Consider the following 17207-nt stretch of genomic DNA (forward strand, 5'->3'; position numbering starts at 1 on the left):
GCAAACAGCCTGAAGAAAAAACTTATTTCAGTTAGATGAATTTATTTTGAAAAACAGAACACTAGAAATAAGAAATAAACATCAATATAGCTTATTCCGTGTTCTGTGCGTATAGGGATAAATCCTGTAAGGTGCAGATCATTCCAGTTAAGTGCTTAACTACCTTAAATTCCACTGACTTCAGTGGAAGCTGAGGGCCTTCATAACCTTGCATGAGAGCTGAACACCATGCAGAACTGAGCCCACATTTCAAATAGGACCTATAGAAAGCATCCTCTTTTTTGTAAAAATAACAGGAGTACTTGTGGCACCTTAGAGACTAACAAATTTATTAGAGCATAAGCTTTCGTGGGCTACAACCCACTTCTTCGGATGCATAAAGTGGGTTGTAGCCCACGAAAGCTTATGCTCTAATAAATTTGTTAGTCTCTAAGGTGCCACAAGTACTCCTGTTATTTTTGCGGATACAGACTAACACGGCTGCTACTCTGAAACCTCTTTTTTGTAAGGCTCTGTTGTGGGATGCAAGGACCTAATTCAACACACTTTGAAGTCAGTCAGAGCCTTGCAATGCTCACTGAAATAGACCTAAGTGAACTGAAAATAAATTGCTGTATCAGTTCTCTGTTCTGTCTCAGCATCTGCAAATATTATATAACTGTACATTATGTGCAGCTGCAAATACCTGAAAATGACTCCAGTTAACAGAATATCCACCCCAGAAAATTTTCATTTTATCAAACAAGGATAAAAGAGCAGTTTGATCTTACATCTGTATTTGATAAACGATTTTATTTAAACTTTCAGATGTATATGGTACATAGCAGTTCCAATCACTTACAAAACTGATTGCCTGCCTTGCTGTTTCTGGAAAGATAGCAATAAACTTGCTTTTAAAACCAGTATTCTCATCGACTCTCAAAATAATTATCTTTTCTTAGAATTCCAACAGTACTGTAAGATAACTAATGATTATTAATTATTTTTAACAGCGGCTTTAGATCTGGTGGTTATGAATATCAAGAATCAAGAGTTCAAATCAAAGGTAATTAAAATAAGTTACTGTTTTTATTTTCAAGTGTGTCTTTGAACTACAAGGATGTAGGAGTGCACTTTTTAAAATCAAACAGCATTACCTCTGCCAGTAAAGAACTCTTCAGATCTTGGTAACAAAATTTTTTGTATAATTACTTACTTACTGAAGACCTGATTCAATCCCCATTGAAGTCATTGGAAAGTTTCCCATTGTCCTCACTGGGCACTGAATCAGGCCCCAATTCTTTATTAGAGAATATTTAAGAATAAACGGTACAAAAGATTTGAAGAGTCAGTTGTCGATCATTGGGGGAACATACAGAGTATGGGGGGGATGTTGTTATGTCAGGGTTGGCAGCACACATAATACATACAGACTGTGATGTCTCCAATGGGGGGGTAAGCGGTGGGCGAGGTCAAGACACAGTTGGTAAGCGGTGAGGGTCAATCATCCGCATAGGGGGTACAAATAGTCATGGGTACGAGTAGGTGGGCTGGGTAATGGTGATGGGGCGACCCTCACGTGGTGGGATTCAGTTAGGTTGGGTAGGTTCGGGGTTCAGCGAAAGAGGCCCAGCGGGGGGGAGGGGTTAATAGGTCCCTTCCCCCTTGTGGGTGGGTGAGGTCTCCCCGGCTCACTCTTGGCATTGGCGGTGGCCGGTGAGGTTGGGTGGGTTCAGGGCTCAAGGGATAAGGCCCATCGGGGGGGGGGGGTATATAGGCCCCTTTCCCCTGGTGGGTGGGCGAGGTCCCACCGGCTCACTCTCGTTATCGGCGGTGGCCGGTGGGGTTGGGCTGGTTCAGGGTTCGGGGGGGATATGGGTCCCTTCCCCCTTGCGGGTGGGCGAGGTCTCCCCGGCTCACTCACTGAGTTGACGGTGGCCGGTGAGGTTGGGTGGGTTCGGGGCTCCGGGGGTAAGGTCCCATAGGAGGGGGTTTAAAGGTCCCTTCCCCCTTGCGGGTGGGTGAAGTCTCCCTGGCTCATTCTCGGCATTGGAACTGGCCGGTGGGGTTGGGGCTCAGGGGGTAAGGTCCCTTCCCCCTTGTAGGTGGGTGGGGTCCCCCCGGCTCGCTCTCGGAATTGGCGGCGGCCGGTGAGGTTGGGTGGGTTCGGTATATAAGGCTTTAATCCTACAAAGTGCTAAGTGCGTCCTGTGAAGTGCTAGGAACCTTCAACTCCCACTGAGGTCAGCAGGAGACATAAAGCAACCCAGAGGATTGAGCCTGAAATGGTGAAATAAAATTAGTGATTCATTATAAAGAAAAAAAAGCCTCAAAAATTTTAATTTACATCACTATCTATCAAAGTTAAGATTTCAACCTCTTTTTCATGTTTGAGGTAATGTTCTGCTGCACTATGCATTTCAGCAAAGTGACAAAGATCTTATATATATATATAATTTTTGCCATGAAAGTTTATACTGTCATAAGGCATACTGTCCTATGTTTATTTAACTGGACCATAACTTTTTACTTTATTTGATTCTTTATTTTAATATCTTGAATGGATAATACTATTAATATTTTATTTTTAGAACCATCTAAAACTAGAGTGGTCAAGACAATTGTTGAAGAGCTGGTGGATGGCAAAATAATCTCATCAAAAGTCCAGTCAGTTGAAGAAAGGCCAACTAAATAAGCAACATGAAAATGGAACAGAGGATCCTCTTATATGTACCTATAGACAGATCCAAAAACAAAGAAGTGTTCTGGACAAATGTAGAATTTTAAGTGGTTTAAGAGTTTCCCATCTTAAAAATAAGGGTTCTAGTATCTGCTTTCTCTTCTCACTTCACTGAGATGTAGTCTTTTATGGGTGCTAAAAAGTACATTCTATTTACTGCTGTTTTTCAATAAATTTTTTAACTGTTGCAAATTATTTTTGCATTAGCCCTGATTATTTTTAACTTTGAAAATCCTCCCTTGTTCAACATGGAAGACTTCCTAAATAAACTGTGGTTTTACAGCCCTATGATTTATATGTGATATATAAAAGCTGTTAGCAATTAATTACTAATTATTATTACACAGACTATAACACACACATGCATATAGGTAGACTGAATCATGACTTTTTACAATGAGAAACAATAACAGAGTTAAACTTTCAGAGCCTAGAAACATTTATTTAAATCAATAACAGTTACGCATATGGGTGCTTTTGAAAATTCCATTAGGTACCTATCTGCATCCTTAGGAACCTAGATACCTTAAAAGATCTGGCCCTGAGAAGTACCAGATTTCAATGAGACTTAGGCTTGGTCTACACTAAACCCCCAAATCGAACTAAGGTACGCAACTTCAACTACGTGAATAACGTAGCTGAAGTTCGAAGTACCTTAGTTCGAACTTACCTCGGTCCACACGCGGCAGGCAGGCTCCCCCGTCGACTCCGCGGTACTCCTCTCGTCTAGCTGGAGTACCGCAGTCGACGGGGAGCACTTCCTGGTTCGACTTATCGCGTCCAGACAAGACGCGATAAGTCGAACCCAGAACTTCGATTCCCAGCCGCCGAACTAGCGGCTGGGTGTAGACATACCCTAAGGCTCCTAAATCCATTTTGAAAGTAGGACTTAGTCTCCTATGTAACTTAGACACTTTTGAAAATTTTACCTTTAGTCTTACAGTCTGTACTTAGGCTCATCAGCCTGTAATCACCAGGATCTCCTTTAGAGCCCTTTTTAAAAATTAGCAATATTAGCTACTTTGCAGTCATCTGATATAGAGACAGATTTCAGTAATAGGTTACTACAGTTAGTAGTTCTGCAATTTCATATTTTAGTTCCTTCAGAACTTTTGAGTCAATACCATCTGGTCCTAGTGACTTATTACTGTTTTAACAATTCATTCTAAAACTTCAATTTGGGACAATATTTCAGATTTGTCACCCAAAAAGGATAGCTCTGATGTGGCTATCGCTCCCACATCCTCTGTAGTGAAGATTAATGCAAAGAATTAATTTTGCAATGGCCTTGTCTTCTCTGAGTGCTCCTTTAATACTTTTGTTGTCTATTGGCCCCACTGCCCACTTGGCAGGCTTTCTGCTTCTGATTTACTTTTTTTTTTTTTAATTGCTTTTTCCATCTTTATCAAGTTGCTTAACAAATTATTTCTTGGGCTGCCTTATTATACTTTTACAATTTATTTGCCAGAGTTTTGCTGCTTCCTATTTTACTCACTAGAATTTAACTTCCAAATTTTAAAGGATGCCTTTTTGCCTCTAACAGCCTCAGTTACTCTGCTATTTAGCCATGGTGGCATTCTTTTGGTTCTCCTACTGTCTTTTTTGATTTGGAGTTTACATTTAGTCTGAGACTCTATTATGGTGTTTTCTTGACCCCAATAAAAAATAAGATACAGTTATGCTAACAGTAGATAAAACTGGCATAGAATAATGACTTCTACATACAGATTTAGATTTTGATAGAAACATTTTTTGGACTAAATTACACTGCAATGTTTCTAAAAGTACTTTTTTTCACAAGTAGATTTCAGCAAATTATATATCAATGTTATCTAATTAAGCAGAAATAACTAGATAAATGAAGATGTATAATATTAGTTTTATCTAAATATTCACACCAAAAATTAACTGGAAAATTATCAAATAGATATTATCACCAAAAGCATAAGTTAGCTGTCCTAATTGTACTACTGTACACTGTAAATCTATCTAGGTATTTAAAATTTCTAACATAACAACAGTCATATTGGGTCAGACCAATGGTTCATCTACCCCAGTATCCTGTCTTTTGATAGTGGGTAATGCCAGATGTTTCCAAGGAAATGAACAGAACAGGGCAATTATCAAGTGATTCTTCCCATTGTCCAGCCCCAGCACCTGCCAGTTCGAGGCTTTGTGACTTCTTTATTCACTTTCTATATACTATTCATGATTTTATAGACCTCTATGATATCCTCCCCTAGTTGTCTCTTTTCCAAGCTGAATAGTCCCAGTCTTTTTAATCTCTCCTCATATGGAGGCTGTTACATGCCTCTACACCTTAATATATCTTTTCTAAAATGGGGCGAACAGAACTGCATGGTGTGGGTGTACCATGGATTTATATAACAGCATTCTGATCTTTACTATCTTATTATCTATCCCTTTTCTAACGGTTCCTAACATTCTGTTAGCTTTTTTGACTGCCGCTGCATATTGCGCGGATGGTTTCAGAGAACTATCCACAATGACTCAAAAATCTCTCTCTTGAGTAGTAACAGTTAATTTAGGCCACATAATTTTGTATGTCTACTTGGGATTATGTTTTCCAATGTGCATTACTTTGCATTTATCAGCATTGAATTTCATCTGCCATTTAGTTGCCCAGTCACCCAGTAGAACACTAGACTTTCTGACTGTTGTTAATGCTGGCTTCCTTCCCTCCTTTGCATTCCAGTACAGCCAGCCAAATTATGATTGCCACATGCAAGAGTGTATTGCCAGGAAAGTGTACTGTGCCCCCTCTCTGGTCTTTCAAATTCATACTGGACAGCTATAATTTTGCCCTTATTATCAATATTATATCTTTCAGACTCTAGTTTCTTGGATAAGGGGCTGGCTTTACAATGTAATAAACACATGAAGATACTACTTGTGTTCATTTCATCACATTATCTGGGTCTTACCTTTTCAATCACTGCAGAATTGAGAGATATTTGTATTTTTAAACATGATCTTCAAAACCGATTAAAAGCAGATGATTTTTCAATGCTCCTACAAAAAGGAGCTCTGCATCTTTAAAATTCTGCTGTATTTTCTCTCCCTCTCTCTGCTTTCACTGCAGGCCATGTAGGCTCTGCAGCAGCTGGCTCATCCTATCAATAAGGTTCCGTTAGTCAAGGTGGAGGATGGGAGCAGAATGGAACTGTCCCTGCTCCTCAATGAGATCAGGGCAAACTATGAAATGCTCCTCACCAGAAATCAGATAGAGACCGTCCTCTCAACACGAACCCAGGTAATGAGAATAAGGAGACAATCTATGTCTACCAAATTCAGCCTCAACCTCTTTGAGGTACAGTATTTCCTTTTCAATGCAGCATATTACTGGATAAGGGATTTGGAATTTACTGCAGTATGACTAGACCTAGAAGCTAAAAAAAATATGTTATGTTTAGGTTATGAAACTCACTCTAAAGGAATGCTCTGTAATTAATCTGGATGTTTGTCTGTACATAAAAGACAGTTATATTGTTGTGACTAAAAAAACATGATGACATATACAATAACATGGTACCCTCTAGCCTCATTTAGAGTTATCCCTCAGGAGGAAAACATCTTGAGTATCATGTAGAGATGACGTAAAGAAGCCATTTATTAAGAGGATTTACAATTTTGAGCACATATGTTATGGAAAACTTTACCTTCTCGGGACAGATTTTCTATTGTTTTCATAAAACTATGCCATACTTGTCTGCAATGTTTATATTACTTGTTCTCTGTGTCATATTTTTAAAGGTTATAAATACCCTATTATAAATTCACACACAACTCATCTCTTCAGAACAACAATGTTACAATAATGTGCCAAATCTGGCTACAACCATCAAATGCCAAGAAATCCACGCTGAAATTTGGGTCTTATATCACCCTGTTGTACTTTAATATTGCAGAAATTCTGAATACTGAGAGATTTACTCACCATAGGCCTGATTCCCCAGTACACTCTGACTGCTTTGCGCCACTCTGAAGATGCAAAGCAGCCATAAACACAGTTTAACTATCTTATTAAGCCAACTTTACATTTTCTTTGCACCAGGGCAGCGCAAAGCAGCCAAAGCGTACTGAGAAATCTGGCCTCACATGTGTTGCAGTACTTAAGACACAAAACGGCAGGTAGAGAACAGAATTCAGCGCGAAGTGTGAATTACATGGTTTTTGTTACCGTAACGGTGGATAGATAACATTAAAAACACATTAACATTTTAAAGACAAAATATTAGTTCTTCTTTTACTCTCCTGCCAAGATCTGAATTCAATAATTTTTCTCCTCAGTAAGAGCTGATGTCATAACAAGAACCTATGGTAAAGCAGTAAAGTACGCGAAGGAAAATGTTCTGCTTCAGGTGCTTGTGATGTCACCAATGCTTGCAGGCAAAACACAGAAATGTGAAAGGAACCCTAATTATCATTATCGTAATAAACACTACGTAAGTACTGAGCATTATTCCTACTAGAGTGCATGGAAGAAATTGACCTGACATGACCATTTTAAAGTCATGTAATATACCCCATAACTACAGCTACTGTCAATTTGCTTCACAATCTAATTTATGTAACATATCTAATAGTGGAATAAGACCTGAAATAAGAATTGCAACTTCACTGACTTCAGTGAAGCTAGGCCTATTTTACATAGGGCTGGATTTGGTCATAATACAGTTGGTAAGCCAATACTGGGTCAGCATTACATCCAAGAGTGTTATAAAGTGCGGGAGAAGAGTGTTCTAAACATCTGGTTTAGGTTCTCTAATAGGTTAGCCTGACCATCCCTATCCTATACTTTTCTGCACCGAAGATAATACAAGTCTCAAAATTATTAATAAAATATTTCAATGAATATCTGGCCCCGATATTGTTAATCGACTGAGATTTTGTACAGAATATGTCCAAGTTGTGTCTGTTTCTGTGAATATTTATGTTAAGATAGTAGAGACAAAAAGTAATCTGTTTTCTTAAGCCTCTTTCGTAGAGGTGCAGCAGTTACTAAAGATGCAGCAAAGTATTTCCCAGTAGAGGTTGCAATACAAGAGGTTCCTCAGAGTTTACAATATTCTGATAATGACAGTTTAGCTTTTCTTTACAACCTTGAACAAATATATTCAGTTGCCACACAAAAAAAACCCTGTTTTAAGAGAAGTAGATAAGGTTTTTTTCAAAACTAAATTTATTTTATGTTCATTCTTTTTAAATATTTTTTATTTGTAATACTGTTATCTTGTTTATATTTTCTGTAGCTAGAAGAAGCTACAAGTGAAAGAATGGACAAAGATGAAGAAGCTTTAAAGGCAGCCAGAGCAGAGCTCAGTGAAGCCAGGCGACAATGGCATCATATGCAAATTGAAATTGAATCTCTCCAGGCTGTGGTAAGCATGGTCAAAAATTGATATTATCAACTTCCTGAAAAAAATAACCCATTTCTTCTTCTGACACGCAATATTCCGTAGTTCAATATGCACATCAATGACATCCAACAGATGATGGAAACACAGGAAGAACAGAAATGCATAGTGGCTTTGCCTTGGGCCTTTATCTCTTCTTCTTGGTCATTAATTGCCAGAAAATCTCCCAGTCAGTTATCAATGCTTAAGAATATGACATATTTTGATTCAGAATCTATAATTCTGCATATACTGCTATTATGTTTACTTTTTTACTCCTGCCAATCAGTACTCCCGGATTTCAAGAATTCTTCCACAGTATCCCCATATCAATTTCCTAATAAATATCCTGCCTGACTGATTCATTCAAATCATGTTTATTTTAATTCTTTGGAACTAGGGCTCTGAGTCAGCAAAACAATTAATCATATACTTTAAGTTAAGCATGTAGGTAAATGTTTTGCTGAATGACAGCTTTAGGTCTATAGTGGTGCTGAAAACAATTCTGTCCATCTATCCTACTGCTCTGACTGACTACATTAGGGAACTTTAGAAAACAATCCTTCTCCCACTGCTATCACCAGTTCATCTGCTCTGGTGGGAGATCTAGTGTAGATTAGTTTCTGGCAGCTTCCAGTGTCACACCAAAAGAGACTTGTGTACACCAGCACTCCCACTGGTGTAGATAAAGTGGTGGTAGCAGTGATGGGAATTTTTCCTAAAATTCACTGATGATGACAAGGCCTAGGAATTACACTGTTTTTAACACTATTTCAGGGAGATCCACTACTGACAACAGATGTCAGATATTAGTCAATTTCCCTATTACAGACAGGGTTTGTAACTTGATGATGATGACTTTGCAACACTGTGAATTCCTGTGACTATTAGAAAACACATCATTCTGGACAGCTGGGTGAAATTACTCATAAAAACTGATTGATTTCATCATATAGTAGAAGGCTACAATTTTTGTGTGTGAGCTTCTAATTGAAATTATATGATTACAGATCTTACAGGAAAATTAAATGCAAAAAGCCACCAGTTTAAGTTTCTTATCAAAGGTGTTATAAAGCTGGATTATATTACAGTTCCTAAAGATTATTTAGCAAATAAATTGAAAAGTAAATTTAAAAATATGTTGTCTGAATTGTTAGTAAACACTATGTGGAACTGAACTTTTAGAACTACTTTTGGGACCTTTAATTTTGGATTTATTTGCCAGGAAAGAGGTTTGGAAAGTTGTCTGCATGCCTCAGAGCAGCAGTACCAGATGCAACTGCAGAATTTAAAAGCTGAGATTGAAGGTTTAGAGAAGGAGCTACAGCAAGTGAGGAGAGGTATTGAGAAACAGCTTCAAAAGCATGAAATACTACTGAACACTAAGATGAGGCTGGAGCAGGAGATAGCAACTTATCGCAGTTTGCTGGAGGAAGAGGAAAACAGGTATTTAACAGACTGGAGAAAGTGTATTTGCTTTTATATTCTCTTTTAGAACTTCTGTTTGCAATACTTTTCAGAGTTGCAATCACATGAATGCCGCCCTTAAATATAATAGTAAATCCTTCATGAAAGGATATTTCATTTTGACCTGTGCAAAGTTCTATACAGGCATATTTAAAATCTAAAATTAATATGTTAAATGATTGCATGAACAATTTTCATGCCATTAAAATATCTTATCTTACAAAGTCTGCAGTGCTTATTTTTTCTGATTTTCCATGTTTTTGTTTAGAAAAATTATGGGTTTGTTTTTAAAGTTAAGTTCATTATTTAACCAATATTTAAAGGCAGTTTGGCCCCCACAATAGGAAATATTTAGGACTCACCAACCCTCACTGAAAAGAAAAAAGGATAGTACAGTGTGTGTGTGTGTATGTGTAAACTCACGTGTATTATCATATGTTTGCTTCAGTACAGTTTTAACCTAATTATACATAATGGATCTGATTCACCACAGTGTTACACCACTTTGATTTCAATTAAGTTACACCATCATCAAACTGGAGTAAAATATATTGCTCAAAACCTGTAAAAAAATTTTGCTGTAATAATTCAACACAGCTTTAGCTTTAAAGTTTTAAAGAGAGAAAACTTGAAAGAGAGAAAAGTTAAATAATTATAATTCCAAAGCTACTAGTTTAAACAGTTCCTCATTTTCCCACATACACTGTACTGCTCATACATTAGCATTGTCACCTTTAAGCCTTCCCATGCTTTGAATATGTGAATTCCATGAAGATAAATTAGATAAATTTCATCTGGAAAATCTCAGGTATAGTGCAAATCAAAGGCCGGATTTGGGTTTTGCACATCTGAGTATCTGTTAACATAAATTATATTAAATATTGAAATATTGATAGGGTTCACATGTTAAAGAATAAGGGTCCCATTCTCCCTTAAATAGGGATAACCTCAATAGGCGACATGAAACTCCACTATTTTTGCAAGTGAAAGTATTTCTTAGGAATACTTTTGGGTGGGCGGGAATTTTGCCTCCTCAGCCCCATGCAGAAGAAGCTAGAGGGTTTCACTCCCAGAACCTCACAGGCAAAAATGTTTGCACATTAGAGCCCCAAGTGAGGGAACTTATTTGGCATTTTTTCAATATATTGCTATTTTATAATTATGTAAAAATATACATAACGCATTATGAATAAAACAAAAGAAAAATATTAAGAAAAGGTCTTTCTGGCATAATTCAAAATTACTGAAAACCTTTCAGGAAAGAATGATGGAATACAAATACAAATTTTCAACATTCTTTAGTCCTACAATCAAAATAAAGTGTGACTACAATAAATCTATATATGAATCCCATTGTCATTATTTCTACATATTTTCCCCTCAGTTGCTCATCATTCAAGTTTTTTATTAAAATAACATTATTACATTTTTGTAATATTTTCATTTTTTCAGGTTTCATTTTTCTACACATGATAGAAAAGATGACAGAAAACCTACCACCAGCAAGATAGCTTTTATCCCACCTTCAAGTGAGTTTTTTAAGACAAGGGAACATTCCTAAAATAAAACCACAATAGTTTCTCAGTTCTTAATGTTGCCCAGCTGAATTTCCTAAACAGGAGCTACAAAAAGCTATTAGTGTTGTGATGGACTGCATGCTTCCTCCCCATGGATAAACCCAAAGGAGAGTAAAACTTGTACCCCAAATTCCAGGAGTTAAAACTTTACTGAATTAAAGTATATTGATGTATGCTGTGCATCAGATTTCTTACAGTAAATTATTGAAAAACAAAGCTGATTCTACAAGGTGTCTGGTGGCACCTTAAAGACTATCAGATTTATTTGGGCATAAGCTTTCGTGGGTAAAAAATCCACTTCTTCAGATGCACAGCTGATTGTGTATTTGATTAATGCATAACTAGGAAATAACTATTTCTGATTTCTCTTATCTCAGATCTATTGTCACATATTCCAGTCCACAGTATCTTTAAAAAACAATTAAATGCCTAATTTAGTCACAGATAATGCCAAAATAAACAATTTAGAGCTAATTCTGCTCAGGCCAGAATGGAGAAGATGGCCAGAGACATGGCCTGGTGTATCATCCTCCACTGGAATTTTGTTTGCCAGGGCTGAATTCAGCTGGGTGAGTTAGGAGGGCATGCAGAGAAACACACATATTTTCTTCTGAAATGGGGTAGTGTGTGCCCAAAGCTAGCACATACTGCTGATCACAACATATATTCCAGATAGGGGGCGTAACTGGTAACTGAGCTAAGTGACAGACTACAGTCCCTTAAGGAGATGGTACACAAGCTGGCATACTAGCCAGGATTGCCTCCTACTAGTCTCTTGAACATTATAAAGAGATCTTTTCCTGATGGTTGTACAAGGAGTGAAGGCTCCCTAGGAGGGATCCGAAGAAATATCTAGTATATTTGCATTTTCCTTTACAGCTGGTGCCATAAAGAAGCATGAAGATGAAAAGGTGGAAAAATTGACAAAGCAAGCAATCTTAAATGGAAACATTGTGAAGGAAAGTGCTGAAGCTCATGGCACTATACAGTAAGACAAACATAAATTTAGCAAAATAATAATTATATATATATATATGTGTGTTCTATACATTTAAATTAAACCTCTCTGATCTACACTCTGTATTCCCGGTAGCATCCTTCTTGTATACCATTTCCAGTTAGCAAGGATGCAACTATAAGATCAGTGTAGACAGCACCTCCACTAATAAGTGGTGCTGTATCATTATTTTAGTGCTAAGTTGTTGCCTTGTTTTGATAGTATGCTCTTGGATCTGAACAAGGGAGGAGAAAGGGGAGGGGAAGTTTTTAGTTCTGCCTGTGTGTACTGGAGTTGTTGCCTGCAGTGTCTCAATAAATCCTTTGATTTCTATAAGCGAGTATTACAACTGGTGGCAGTAGCTTCAAGATGGCAAAAGCACTTTGGCCTGAGAATAAATTTATTGGTCATACAGGTGAGACTGGAATCTGTGAGTATTTTACAGACTTTGAGCTATTGCTCTCTGTAAATGAGTGGACTGATGAGAAAGAAGTACAGTACTTAGAAGTGTTTCTGGATGGTGATGCCAAAGCCTTTTGCTAGAACCTTCCTAGTGCAAATCATAGATCTTACAAAAAGTTACACAAACATTTATACACTGCTGGGAGGTGGAGGGGGGGGGGGATTGGCTCTTTTGAAGTACCAGAAGGAATGATAAGCCAGGAGGCGTCAGGAAGGTGGAACTCCTGCATAGTTATTTGTGGGGATCAAGGAGATTGTTCAATAGGGCTTTCCCTGCACCACCCTGTCCAGAACATGACTTGAGTGAAGCAGAATGTGCTGCGCCAAATCTGGAACAGGCAATGCAGAGAGGGGCCTATGCCCAGTGGCAAGCCATGAGAGAATCCTGTGTGAAAAGATAGTTTATAAACAGTTTAATAGGGGAACTTCATAAACTGCTGGGGAAGGAAGATAACATACTAGATAATGCTATGGACCAGATTATATATAGAGTTACAAATGTGGAAGCAGAAATTGAGTTTCCTTAAAAGTATCAGCTGTTAATCCCCAGACTCGTGGTGACTTCTTTATGCCAGATGCAGCACTTCACTAAATAATTGCTAGTGAGATGGCTAAAATGCTGGAGGAGGCATGGGTGCAAGCTATTCTCAGGTGTCTCATGGGTTACATGAGACAGCAGACCAGATGACATTTGCAGGCAAAGTGGAGGAAAAGGCTACTGGAGTCAGAATTGCCCCAGCACAAGAACCCATACCGGAGAATCTAAAAATTGTTGAGGCAGTAGGGTCACCCTCGGCAACTATTAGCATGGGCCATTTGAAGAGTCGGCCAGATACCTGTTACTATGTGTCTAGAGACATCAACAGCTGGAAAACCACAATGCTGTTGGACTCATGACCTGAATTATGTCTGATTTATGGAGAACATACAGTGCTGAAAGGAAAAAAAAGTTTATGTAGGAGGTAAACTGATAAGTATTGATCATCAACCACTGCACATAATGGGAGAAATCCAGCTTCTACTGAACTCAGGGTTTTTGCACACTAAATGGGCTTTTGTTGAGGTGACCAATATTTCTAGTGCTGTAGTATTGGGAGTGGATTTCATCCAAGAGCATCACAAGAACCCTTGGGGTGTTAATAAAACAAATTTGCCCCCATACAATATTCAGATACCTCTGTTGGATGTGGGTAGGAGGAAGTGTGGATCCCGAGGGGCAACTTTTGGGGCCTTAGAGGTGACTCTATCATGACTACAGAGGGTGACAGAAATGAATGGCTTTCTGTGGTGGTTCGGAATAAAGTTGTGGTGCAGCCAGGTCATCATTCAATAATACCTTTAAGAATAAAGAACTGTTGCAGTGAACCTGTAGGAGTGTTGAAAGCTACAAACATCCATTTAGAATTGCTGTTTGGCAGAAATGTGTTGCAAGCTGGACCAAATGAGGACTGGCCAGGAATGACAGCTAGTGAAAAATCAGACCACGGGGACAGTGTCCAATGTAGCTAGCGTCTCAAAGCCTCTCATGGGGCAGAGGTCAAGAGCTGTGAAGCAATCCAGTCAGTAGTACAGCCTGGGGCTGACTTGACAGAAGCACCACAATCCGAACTGTTCTTACGATATGCTAGGGTGTTCTCCAAGAATACTGAAGAACTTGAGAGATATGATTAGGGGCAACCTCAAACTGTGCTTAAACCAGAGAGCATTCCCATGATGCAGCCTCCACATCAGATCCCCCTGACATATCAGGTAATATTGAAATAGAAACAAGCAGTCCAGTGGCACCTTAAAGACTAACAAATTTATTTGGGCATAAGCTTTCGTGGGTAAAATTTGCCAGGTCTCCATGTTGTTAATTAAAGCAATTATTAAGTATTATTTACCTTAACTTGCTTTACTAATATAGGACACCATCGTTGTTGTTGTTTTTGCACTTTCTTTTTTTCATTAATATTTAATGAAAACTGGGCCAACTGTGTCACTAATATTTAATTACAATTACTCATTGAAATCATTAGGGCCTGATCCTGAAATCCTTATTTATGTAAGTAATCCATACTCATGCCAACAGTCTGATGGACTTAAATGGGACTACTTGCTTAAGTAAAGTTTACTCACGTGAGTGAAGGCTTTAGAATCAGGTTCTTAGCTACTATGTACTTAATTCTATCTTTACGCTAAAAGTAGGCTCAAGTTCTGAAGTCTGCATCTGGATTTCTAACCCTCCTTATTTTGAATGCATTCAGATCCAGGGACTTGGTTCTGCCCATTACAGATACAGAGATAACTGCAAAACTCAGATCTGGGGTTGGATTTCAAATAACCTTCTCACTAATACCCTGGGGATGTTTAGACTCATGGTTTTGATCCATTTCTATTTTTCTACATTAAGTAGATATATAATGAGGTCTAACTCTTTAGTCCATATTTCTTGAGAATGTAGCTGTGAAAAAAGAACTCTGAAATCTTTGCATTTACTAAAATTATCTCCATATCCCATTACGTAATTTTTCATCGCATTTTAAAAGCATACTTTGAAGATGTGTATTACTGTGCCTTCAGGATCACATTTACATTTCATTTATTGTTTCAGGACAGAAAAAGTGGATGAAGTTATTAAAGAATGGGAAGGATCTTTCTTTAAGGACAATCCTCATTTAAGGAAAAAGTCTGTTTCTTTGCGCTTTGATCTCCACCTAGCAGCAACAGATGACGGATGTTTACAGACTAAACAAAATAACCTACCTGACATTGAAGTCAGGCTGGTAATGAGAAGGTCTTGCAGTATTCCATCTATCAAACCTTAACCTGCAGCAAACTAACTCAAGGGTCATTTATGATGGGCTTTGGAAATAAATAACGTTAGGACAGATCTAGATGGACCACATGGCTTCCCCTCATCTTGTCACAACTATGAAATGTTACTAAGTATATGCTTTAATAAATATATGAATAATGTCAGATTCTCTTAAATGAAAGAGAGCAGGGTAAGGTGTTATATTTCAAGAAACCTAACACCTATTAATTTTTTACTCTTTATTAATTTTCTCATTTGTTTTTTCCAAAAACCTTGCTTTGTAGAATTTCATCAAATATTTAAGTATTGAATTATACCTTTATACTTTACATTACTTTTCTAACAAAGAATCTGTTTTCTCTTTTCAGTTAATGAAAACTGAACATTTTATTTTTGTAGTTCTTCAATATAAAAGTCATAATGTATCCTTAAATCACTTACAACACAAAAGTATCATACTGGATGGTATACATCTAAAACCATTTTTTTAACTGACAAAAGGTAAATGCATACAAACTCTTAAAGTATGTAAACTATTACAAATAATTATAAATAAATTTTCCTTTAAAAGGAAATGGCTAATATTTTTTTAATTTATTTGAGAAAGTAACCCATCCAAAATAGTCTGTTTTCTCCTGTGCATCCATGCACATATTCCTTAAGACCAGTTTTACAAGGAAATAATATTGAGCGATATCATGCCATTGATTTTTAAGGAGAATTCTCCATTAAAATCAATTCAGGGTTCTATTTTAAAACTGAGGGTATGATATAGGCCATTGAGATTACTACATTTATAGGTTTCCCATTAACTACCTCTCTGAGTTCTAGTGAAATACAGAGGGTGAAATCCAGACTGCTCTGTAGTCAATAGGAGATTTGCAGTCAATAGGAGATTTGCAACTGATTTCACTGGGGCCAGGATTTCACCCGATGTGAAATACAAAATACTAGGCCTAGTCCCACAAGCCCTCCATGCATGAGATTTCATGACTTTAATGGAAGTTCCACACTCAGAAGTCTTGTAGGATCAGCCCCAATGTGTTACTAGAAAGATCCATAGGCTCTATGAATACAGTAGAACCTCAAAGTTACAAACTGACCAGTCAACTACACACCTCATTTGGAACTGAAAGTACACAATCAGGCAGCAGTGTTAAATGTAAACTACGGAAAAAATAAAAAGAAATTAAACAAAAAGATTTGACAAGGGAAGGATCCTGTTTCTATGCTTATTTCATTTAAATTAAGATGGTTAAAAGCAGCATTTTTCTTCTGCAAGTAAACTTTCAAAGCTGTATTAAGTCAATGTTCAGTTGTAAGTTTTTGAAAGAACAGCCATAATGTTTTGTTCCAAGTTACAAACATTTCACAGTTATGAAGAACCTCCATTCCTGAGGTGTTTGTCACTCTGAGGTTCTACTGTATTGGCATTATATAAATATAAAATGAACAATTCTAGAACTGCTTCTCCCTCCTGACTAATACATCTGTATTATCATCTGAGCAATAAGAAAATAGTTCCTTGAAGCTGTTAAAAATTTAGCCATCCCACAATTCTGAAAATAGTTATTTCCATACATTTCCAGTTGTTACAGTAAGTGTTTAATTAAAGTAATTTATATAAAATCCTCTTTAAAAAGTAATTTATGCTACTGTCTTACAGTATACCTCTGCCCCGATATAACGCTGTCCTTGGGAGCCAAAAAATCTTACCGCGTTATAGGTGAAACACGTTATATTGAACTTGCTTTGATCTGCCGGAGCGCGC

At 37.5% G+C, this 17207-nt stretch overlaps 1 protein-coding gene across 1 annotated transcript; it reads left to right on the forward strand.

Moving 5' to 3' along the window:
- Positions 1-5897: 5897 nt before the first annotated feature.
- Positions 5898-15446, forward strand: KRT222 (keratin 222). Its single transcript, XM_065422803.1, has 6 exons — positions 5898-5993; positions 7993-8121; positions 9362-9582; positions 11056-11136; positions 12037-12168; positions 15233-15446. Exons 1-6 carry the CDS (start codon positions 5898-5900, stop codon positions 15444-15446), a joined length of 873 nt encoding a protein of 290 aa, XP_065278875.1.
- The last annotated feature ends 1761 nt before the right edge of the window (positions 15447-17207 follow it).

The sequence above is a fragment of the Emys orbicularis genome, chromosome 25 (genome assembly GCF_028017835.1).
Source record: "Emys orbicularis isolate rEmyOrb1 chromosome 25, rEmyOrb1.hap1, whole genome shotgun sequence".
Classification (NCBI taxonomy): Eukaryota; Metazoa; Chordata; order Testudines; family Emydidae; genus Emys; species Emys orbicularis.